The sequence below is a fragment of the Sander vitreus genome, chromosome 16, assembly GCF_031162955.1.
Source record: "Sander vitreus isolate 19-12246 chromosome 16, sanVit1, whole genome shotgun sequence".
NCBI lineage: Eukaryota > Metazoa > Chordata > Actinopteri > Perciformes > Percidae > Sander > Sander vitreus.
This window is the reverse complement of record NC_135870.1, coordinates 27,710,238-27,720,237: the sequence shown is the minus strand read 5'-3', so window position 1 is coordinate 27,720,237 and position 10,000 is coordinate 27,710,238. Positions and strand designations below refer to the sequence as shown.

Sequence of the window (10,000 nt, the reverse complement as noted above, 5' to 3'; positions counted from 1 at the left end):
TGAGAAAGTCAAGTACATTTTATTAACATAGCCCACAATCACGAATTTGCTCTATTCTTAGACCCAAATAGAAATGTCTATTAGAAAGGTTAATTTGATATATTCCCAACTGCTACAAAATCCTATTTCATCACATTATTACATTAGAAGAATAGTAACATAATAACATTTTGGGGAATACACTTTTAAGCCAACAGTTAGATGAGGAGATGCCACTCTTATGTCTGTACACTGAATATGGAGCTGGAGCCAGCAGTCAATTAGCCTAGCTTAGCAATAAGACATGAAACAGCCAGCCTGTCTCTGTTTATAGTTTTAAAACACCTCTAAAGCTCACTAACACGTTATCTTTTTTTTTTAACACAATATTTTATTGATTTTTTTTTTAAGAACCGAATGTAATACAAAACACAACAAAGATGGATACAAGCAGATCACAGGCCGTAAGGGACAAAAAAAACAGACTGAAAAAAGGGAAAAGGCATCAGAAATCAGAATCAGAAAAAGGTTTATTGCCAAGTAAGTACTTAACAAGGAATTTGCCTTGGTGGGTGGTGCATACATAAACAAACAACATATTGAACATTAATATGAAATAAACAATAAATACAGAAACAAATATGTACATAATAGCTGTTTAACTAGCTGTTATTATATTGTATATAACACATATGCACAAATAATCACAGACAACTGCTTTTTAAAAGTACAACAGCATTTATTTAACTTTAGCAATACTGATCTATCAGAATCTGATTTTTGCCAAGTACATTTTCACGGAATTTGCAATTGCACATCAATCAATAAACATCCATTATACAACAACATCAAGCATTTATTGGCAGTAGCTCAGTCCGTAGGGACTTGGCTTGGGAACCAGAAGGTTGCTGGTTCAAGTCCCTGTACGGATCGTGGACTGGTAGCTGGAGAGGTGCCAGTTAACCTCCTGGGCACTGCCAAGGTGTCCCTGAGCAAGGCACTAAACCCCCAACTGCTTGGGGCGTGTTTAACGGGCAGCCCCCTCACTCTGACATCTCTCCATTTGTATATGTTATATATATTATTGTGTGTGTGTGTGTATTTCGGGCCTGTGTGTAATAACTAACAGAGTAAAAAAATTTAATTTCCCCTTGCAGGATCAACAAACTCACTTAAACAACAGTAAGCATAATTGTTACTGTGGCCATGTGGTGGTAGTGCATCACTGCTTATACAAAGTAAACATATGCCGTAAGAACATTTTTAAATTGGCTGTAATCACATACCAATTCTACACATTGTGGCTTAAACTATGAGGGGGGGAAATGCAGATCTTACTAAAATAAAGTTGATATATGAATGAATGGTTTATCCATTATAGGATTATTCAGAGACATTTTAAATAAACACTCCTAGTGCTGACACGAAACAAAAATAAGTACATAAAGGTTACAAATATAAAATGTACAATTCAACACAAAAAAACATAGATAAAAGGAGGGTACAACATATTGTTAACATTTCAACATAAAACCCATTAAAACCAGATTACATTATGGTACAAATAGAAAATAATATATATGTGTAGGATTTACTTGGATTTAGTAGTAGTAGTAGTAGTAGTAGTTTAAAAATATATGAATGAACTGAATATATGCATTTGCTTGTTTACCTTGACATTTAAGGAAGAGTTACTGTATTGGTGGCTGTAATTATTCCTCCTGGCCATACTGGCCTTGAAGAGACCCCTTCCTAACGGACTACGCTGTAAGAATTGAGCGTCATAATCCACGGTCTTCATTCTGTGCAAAAATACATTCTGAAATTGACCCAAAGTTAATAAGTGGCTTCCGTAGTCTTAGTCAAATCAAGTAGGTGTCTTCAAAATACCCTCTATGGAGAGGAGAAATGATCACAGCAACCAATAACTCTTTTAATGGGCATATGCACTTTAATGGGCATACTTTTATTTAGTCAATTAATTCAATGTTCAATGTGCAGACTGGAAAACATCTGAATCTATCCTTGAAATCTAAAAATGTTTTTCCCCCCATAGTGCATCAGCAGGGGACAGTCATCCAGCACTATGTGAAATTTCACCACTAGTATCCTACTTCGGGGAGGTGAGGACATGAAAGTGGCCACAGATTCATATAAAAAAACATTAAGGATATTGGGGAAAAAATGTTTCACTTTGTAGAGATAGGCCAAACCTAGTTGTTGGGTTACAGTGTTAAACTGGTGAAACCTATAGAGAACAAAAAAAATAAAAAATACACTGCTGTCATCTTTAGTGTTTCGTCCAAATACGGTGGTGTAATTTAACCTCCATCTCACTTGTTTTGCCAGGGCCTGGAGCAGCTGCTGAAAGGGAGGACACTGCCAACTCCTCTCATTCTGGATGAAAAAAGGGCCAAAGAGCTGCAGGCTCAGTAACATTTCTCTGATTAATTCTGTGACAGGAGCAGAGATTCCAGTACAGTGGATAACTGGATGGAGATGGCAACCCTGGAGCCCAAGAATGCACAATTTGTTTAAATAAATGTTTGAACTGTATGTCAACTTGTGAAGATAATAATATCAAACTGTCATGTAATTCTCTCTTTAAAACAAATAAGACAATAAGGGACTAGAAATGAGTTTTTGGAATAAATATAAGTTTTGTTTTACATGTTACCAAAAATATAACATTAATCAAAATACCTTACCCCGTCTCCCATTCTTTTTAGTAAAGTCATACTCGACTACCTTTTTAACTTTAAAGGTCCAATTTTCAACTTTTTCAGGATAAGTTTGAGAGTGTTTTACATTTTTGAGAAGAAGAAAAAAATAGTAGGTTGCTCATCTCGGGGCAGTCTTACGTTTAATGTCCCTCCCGCGACTGTCTCGTGACCGGCGCTGGCCAATCACAGCTGAGACTGCACAGGCACGACAACAACAAAAAAATAAATGCAGAATGCTAGAACGAACCGAGCTTAAACTCAAATATTGTGTATTTTTACTTGTATTTAATTCAGCGTTTGGCTCAGTCACAAATGAAAAACCAAATAGATTGAACCGTCGCAGGCTAGCGCTAGTGTTAGTTAATGCCCTGGCGACATTAACGATAGCTTTCTGACAGGACGCTTTTTTTGATGTTTCAGGAACGCTAGTTTAGGTTAACGTGCTGGATATCATTTTTGCCATTAGCTAACGCTACTATCGTTACACACCGACTATCCTGTCACTGACAGTCCTGCCATTCTGAACCGAACATCCAGGTCCATCTAAAGATAGCGATGGACGCTCTAACATGCTAGTAGGACCATGTTCAAAAATGTTTTTGGCTCAGGGTTTCTGGTAAGAACAGCTCATGTGATTTTGACATGGGTCATAACGTTAATACTCTTCCTACATGATACAGGTAAGCCTGTCACACATCTACATGATAACACATAGCATTACATTATGTGTAGCTGTAGGTTTAAAGTAATGTATGTGAAATGACAAGCAAATTCTTGATGTATAATGGCATGTTATCTGAGAAAGAAAACTAACATTACTGTCCAGATTGGCATTAGAGCTGGGCGATATATCGATATCGTGATATGAGACTAGATTTCGTCTTAGATTTTGGATATTGTAATATAATATGGCATAAGTGTTGTTTTTCCTGGTTTTAAAGGCTGCATTACAGTAAAGTTATGTCATTTTCTGAACTTACCAGACTGTTGTAACTGTTCTATTATTTGCCTTTACCCACTTAGTCATTATGTCCACATTACTGATGATTATTTATCAAAAATCTCATTGTGTAAATATTTTGTGAAAGCACCATTAGTCAACACTACAATATTGCAGTATCGATATCGAGGTATTATTGTGGATATTGTGTATTATTGAATTAAAGCATAGTTTGCTGTTTTTTGGTTTTTAGAGCTGAGGAAGCAGGAGGAGACAGGCCAGCTTGTCCAGCCTGTGCTCTTTGTCCTGTTGGTGTTGGTGTCAGTGTTGCTCTATTTCGCCGTTTCTCTGATGGACCCAGGCTTCATTTTGTCTGATGACAGTGATTTACAGGTGAATAATGATCCATATATCTCTATCCTTAGCCATATCACAAATCTTTGTCAAAATGGTTGGTGTCAGGAGTCAAAGAAGCAGCTGTAATGGTTTGACTGGGACTAGGAGCCTACTTGGTACATAAAGGCAGTTGAGTAGATGTTGATGGTTAAAAACAGGGTGATAATGTCCGGGACACCTGTTAAGGGTCTGGTGTGTGTGTAAGAAAAAAAACTATACTAATCATTGTAGGGCTGCAACTAACAGTTATTTTATTTATCGATTCATCTGCCGATAATTTTCTCAATTAATCAGTTGGTCTTTAAATTGTCAGAAAATAGTGAAAATGTTGACAGTAGCTTAAATCATTGCAATAATTTTCTTAACCAAATATAAAATATACACATACAATTATTTGTTGTCTTATAACAATTTTGTTTATTTTTCTTTAAAAGTATTGGCTTCCTGACCTGAGACACATTTATTGATTTCAGCTGACATTATCTCTTACTGCTTCCTCATGCCATTGCAGATGTATTGTGTTGCAATGCAGGTGTTGCATGCTTTTGATGCATCCCTGTTTTGCAGTCAGGAGGCTACATTTGTATGCCAGGGAAGAGACTTATGGAATATTAGGAGTAATCTAACATTGTTAGTGGTTTGTGTTGGATGATGTAATTCATAGTATCTAAGGAGTGTGCAGTAGTGTTTGGCTACTTAAGTTAAGTTACTTAAGAGTCTGAGTAACATTTTGGTCCTTCATGTTTTTAACATGCTTGAATGACAATAAACTATCTGAATCTGATTCAGCTATTACCATACCATTCACCAGTTGTAATAAACAACTTTTGATAAAGACCCAGAAGTCTGGGTATATCAGACCTGTTGTAAATGACAGATAAGAACACACAATAGGTCATGATAAATGCTTGAACTGAAAATATGCAGTGGCTTCCCTGACCAGTTTGTCCTGTGTGTTTTGCCAGTTCACGCTGGGAGTGACTGAGGAGCAGCAGGACATGATCCCACCCACCACCAAATCCCTTCGACAGCGCCGTTGTGGCCACTGTCTGCTGCAGGTACCCTTCACACCATATCATCACGCTGCCATGGGCTCATGTGGTTGTTCTTTCAGGATTTAATTCAACTTTATTTATAGTATCAAATCATAACAGAAGTTATCTCAGGATACTTAACAGATAGATTAGGGATAGACCACACTCTATAATTTACAGAGACCCAACAATTCATCCCCCAAGAGCAAGCATTTGGTGCGATGAGAACACTTTCATACGGATAACACACACAGACTTTCTTTTTGGTCAATTTCTATGCTTGATTTCATACTTTCATCTTGTTGTATTTGAGTGTGAAGGTTCAGTCTTGACTTAGAAAACAGTAGTTTGACTAACATTACTAGCCTTTTCAGGGGCTTTAAACTGCAACTCACGGTTGTCAAGTATGGAACTTTATTCATGTGTTTGAAATGATAAAATAAGTGATAAAAGATCTGGGGGTGACTGTCAGATGAAGTAAAGGACCTTGAGTTAAAGGGTAATTTAGTTATTTTTTTTCCAGGCATTGGTGTCTAAGTGACTAATGTGAACAGAAATCTTTAAAATTGGACCATTAATGAGCAAGACAACTGTAACTAAAACCCACCAGACTCCATTTAAATAAACAATACTTTTAGCATGTATAAAGCCAGCATCTTTTCACATGTAAAGGGGTAAATTAAGGGTTTATTTCAACCAAACTAGAGTGCTGGTTGTTGGAACAGCAATCTGGTAGGTTTGGCGACAGCGATTCTTCACAGTTTCATGTTAAACAAAAATAATCTAATTCTTTAACAAAAAGGTCTTACTCTAACAAAAAAGGCAGACCTCTGTAGGGATCCTTTCTTGAATGTTGTCAGACACTTAGAATAATAATCTGAGCATGTCAGTGGTAAAAGAAGCACTTTTTGTGGACGTAAATTGAAGGTGTGCAATTGCCCAATGATTTACGCAATGATTTACATTGTAGCCTGTTTCGCCGCTGCTGACTGCAGCGATCTCGCTTAATACTGGACCAATTTCAAAGATTGTTGTTCCCATCAGTCACTTAGACACAAAAACACAACCAAAGTTAAGATTTTATTTTTTGTAAAAACTGGGTTTCTGAGCCTGTGGGTTGGATTGATTGATTGATTGATTGATTGTCTGTACATGCTGTTTGTAATTTGTCATCTTTCTGTGGTGCCAGGCTGAAATGTGACACTTGAAGTTCTACAGAACTAAGAGTCTCAGTAGTATAGAATAACAGATGGGTTGCCAAGCAGCACAGTTCTATGTTACACACCTGTACCACTTCCAGTGAACACAAAACATCATATGATACAGCACAGGAGTTATTTAAGCAGGCAGGTCACTGTGTACAGCAGTGTACAGGAATTGATTGTATGTCTGTATTTAGTCTTTTCCTTCTTTCTGTAAGATCCAAGCCGATTAAAAGTACAATCCATGTTCCAAATCTAATATGAAGTTTAACCCTACTATGAAAAATGTAAACACTAGATTGGAACTTGATATTAGAGCTGTCAGTATTCCTCTATAATACCAATCAAATTCCATTTGTTCTTTTTTTAATATTCTAATAATAGTCAAATATTTAATGCTCATATGCAGCCTGTTATAAATATGTACTACACTACTCAGGCTTATGCATAGTCAATGCCACTATAAGCATGTGATTGTTGTTACACGTTCTGTCCACTAGAGGGACTTCCAACATCAGCCTGGCCTTGAAGGGGACCTACGTCATGGCGCATTGCATTTCTGGCACGCCACTCTCTGTTTACATTATTTTTCACCACGAGCACACAGCGACCAAATCAATAGAGAACTCTGTAATGAAACATTATCTAACAAGTGTATTGAAGCAGCTCTGTTGTAAAGGCTAACGTTGCTTGGTTAGCACAATGACATGTTAGAAAGCACAGCCGAAACGATTTGTCATAAACTGAGTAACACTAACAATAGTGTTAGCCACGATGCTAACAGCATTGATAACTAAGCCAAACAGTGCTGTCACTACTATTTTAGTGGTTTAAAAGCAACCTGTTTCTTGCAGATTGTCATGTTACTGAGAATACAGCTGTTAGAAGGTAATATATAAAGTCAAAGCTACTCTGACAGCTAAAATAATCTTTAGCTGTCTCCATGAAGCTCCCAGCTAAGCTCCTATAACAGTTAGAAAACCAGAACGAACTAACTATTGATAACATACAGTAAGCATTTTGGCTCGGTGGATGTCGATTTTAAAGTCACGTTAAAACTTTTTCCCATCCTTCTTCCAAATAAATCACATTTGAATAGTTATTTCAGCATTCAAATAGTATTGATGTTTTTACTATTCGAATTATATTCGACTTTCGGAATTCGTTCCAACAGCCATATCTGATATTGCTCTCAAATCGATTGACTTCGTCTTTTAATAGACACAGGAGACAACGACCAAATCAGGTGTATTTTGTACCAGTTAGTCCTCAGCTTCCATTATGAATGGACATACATTCATGATTCAGAGAGGAACATATTTTACTATTGTGATACTCAAAAATCAAAACAATTTACCAGATACGACAGCAGTAAAAAAGTCAGAAAGAAGTCCAGGTAAAGCAAAATCTGTGATTTCTTTCTAAACACATTATACATTTAAAAAAATACTTGTTGAAAACGTGAAAAGGGGGGTTTGGTGTGTGTGTGTGTCCTGTTGTGCTATCAAAGTTTGTGTGTGCTACTGGGTTAGCTGCAAACAAGAGTCTGTCAATGCGCATTGCGCAGCAGCTGGTTCTTTGGCTCAGCACCTTCAGCGTCCCAGAGCAGAGAATACATTTGGCTGGGTGGTTAATAACACATTTTTCTGTGGTGTGACCAACTCACTCAAACTCACACCCATTTATTTTTCCTTTACCAGGTCTGTAAGTGTAAGTGTATCTCTGGTCTAAATATCACAAGTGAAGATTATCCAAGTGCTTTCTGAAAAGCTCAGTTATATTTCCATGTTTTTTTCTGGCATGCAGCTTTTCCTTCTCCTCACACTGACATAAACCTTCGATATTTCTGTTTTTCTTTATGATGGTGAAGCCATGAACACAGATGACATCTCTCCAGCTTCAGAAATCTCATAACAACTTGTTTTTCAGGCTGAAGAGCGAGAGCAGCTGTTTTCTTGCCACCAATGGCTTTACAGAACACTGGCAAGGGCTAGTTCAAATCAAGCCTGGCTGTTAACCAGTGTTAAAACAACAGGGTTTTGGTCCACATAGCATGAAAGTTTGTTTTTTAATAGAAAAATATATATTTTTTAGTTAGTTTCTCTAACTGCAAAGACCTTTATTCCAAGCAGCAGCCAATGAGATCAAAGCACTGCCAGACGTGTCAGCACTGTGTCCGGCGTTACGACCATCACTGCCCCTGGATTGAGAACTGTGTTGGTGAGAGGAACCACCGCTGGTTTGTGCTTTACCTTGCTGTCCAGCTGCTAGTGCTGCTGTGGGGGCTGCACATTGCCTGGTGAGTACAACACGGCCACCAATCATCTACGCTGGCAGATTTATACTGCAGCTGCAAAGCCTCCACAAATTGCTTCTTTCTTGCTTGTTTCATCAGGACGGGCTTCAGTTACGCACCCACGTGGCAGCTGTGGTTGCGTACCAATGGCATGCTGCTGGCCGTGGCCGTGCTGGTGGCTCTGCTCTCGCTGATTGTGCTGCTCTTGCTCGGCTCCCACCTTTACCTGGTTTCTCTTAACACCACCACCTGGGAGTTCATGTCACGCCACCGCATCTCCTACCTCAAACACTGCGGCACTGATGAAAACCCCTTTGACCGTGGCACCTTCCACAACCTTTGGGGTTTCTTCTGCGTGTGGGGCACAGTGGTGTGGGAACAGGTGTACTTCAGGGAGGGCAGCGACCAAGTCTAGTGACACATGACACAGGGAAAGGAATTTCACTCATGAACAACCTTTCTGGATTTTGGGATCAGACACTTGACCACAAAGTTGGGAGATAAACTATCCTTGTGTGCGGTTTACCTTTTATGTAAACACTAATGTTGTTGTCCCACATTTCCGTTCATATCAACATATCTCCTTTCATTGGTTTATCCCTGCACTGTTGTTACAGTCCACATTTTCTGTTTTTTCCTCCTCTCCCCATGTAGCTGTTAACAGTTTGAATAGCAGGTTACCAGCACTACAGCCCTTATTCTAACAATTGTTTACAACCATTCAAGTATACAGTACCATTTCCCCAAGACAGGAACTTTACTAATCGATTTTAAGGCTTTAAGTAAAGCTAGTCATAAAGCCTTGTTGACTTAAGCTTGGTCTTTGTTAATGCACTCACATCCCACTTGACCTTCGTTTCTGCATACTCCACTGAATAATTTTTGTGAGCATTAATAACATGTTTAAAAATTCCTGGAGTGCTTCTGGTCTTACAGTGACAAATGGTAAACCTGACTGATGGACTGGATAATAATTGTTTACTTTTAATACATATCAAACAACTCATTAACATTTGATTAAAGAATATACTTGTTTTAGGTGCATGTGTAGACAATCTAGATCTATGGTTTGTATGGTTTCTCACTGGAGTCAGATCCTGATTAACAAGTTTGGTATATTTGTTGTTTTAGTGTAAAAAGCTTAATTCCGTTCTCATTTCATGTGATACATTGCTGTTACTGCGGTCCACTTGCTTCAGCAGCTTTTGTCTTTTAGAAAAACTGGTAGCCGAAGTGAGGAAAGGCAACAGTCTTTTATTTTAATTATTTTTTTTAATCTGTTCAGCAACTCAGTAGATTTGAAATATGAAATAGTAACAACTGCTGTATTGTTCCTAGCATTTAATCAAACCAGGACGTACAAGATGCTTTGACTTTCAATGGACAGCATTTTAAGCTATTTTATATTGTATATAATTTTTTTTACTATT

The 10,000-nt window shown here is 37.9% G+C and overlaps 2 protein-coding genes across 4 annotated transcripts in view; both read left to right on the top strand.

Annotated features, from left to right (window-relative positions):
• The window catches only part of uap1l1 (UDP-N-acetylglucosamine pyrophosphorylase 1 like 1), an 18,568-nt gene extending 15,882 nt beyond the window's left edge, over positions 1 to 2,686 (top strand). Inside the window, exons 8-10 of one of the 3 annotated variants that reach the window (XM_078271855.1) lie at positions 391 to 519; positions 2,036 to 2,102; positions 2,329 to 2,686. In XM_078271855.1, the coding sequence (XP_078127981.1) occupies positions 391 to 519; positions 2,036 to 2,102; positions 2,329 to 2,415 (283 nt within the window). In that variant the 3' untranslated portion in view covers positions 2,416 to 2,686. Of the gene's footprint in view, positions 1 to 390; positions 520 to 1,136; positions 1,171 to 2,035; positions 2,103 to 2,328 lie in introns of those variants that run through there. The other 2 variants (XM_078271856.1, XM_078271858.1) reach the window with 2 other exon arrangements.
• Positions 2,687 to 2,774: 88 nt separating this feature from the next.
• Positions 2,775 to 10,000, top strand: part of zdhhc12b (zDHHC palmitoyltransferase 12b) — a 7,529-nt gene continuing 303 nt past the window's right edge. The window contains exons 1-5 of the mRNA XM_078271859.1: positions 2,775 to 3,382; positions 3,896 to 4,035; positions 5,004 to 5,096; positions 8,407 to 8,573; positions 8,670 to 10,000. The exon at positions 8,670 to 10,000 is cut by the window's right edge and continues 303 nt beyond it. Of these exons, the coding sequence (XP_078127985.1) occupies positions 3,286 to 3,382; positions 3,896 to 4,035; positions 5,004 to 5,096; positions 8,407 to 8,573; positions 8,670 to 8,985 (813 nt within the window). The 5' untranslated portion in view covers positions 2,775 to 3,285 and the 3' untranslated portion in view covers positions 8,986 to 10,000. The remainder of the gene's footprint in view (positions 3,383 to 3,895; positions 4,036 to 5,003; positions 5,097 to 8,406; positions 8,574 to 8,669) is intronic.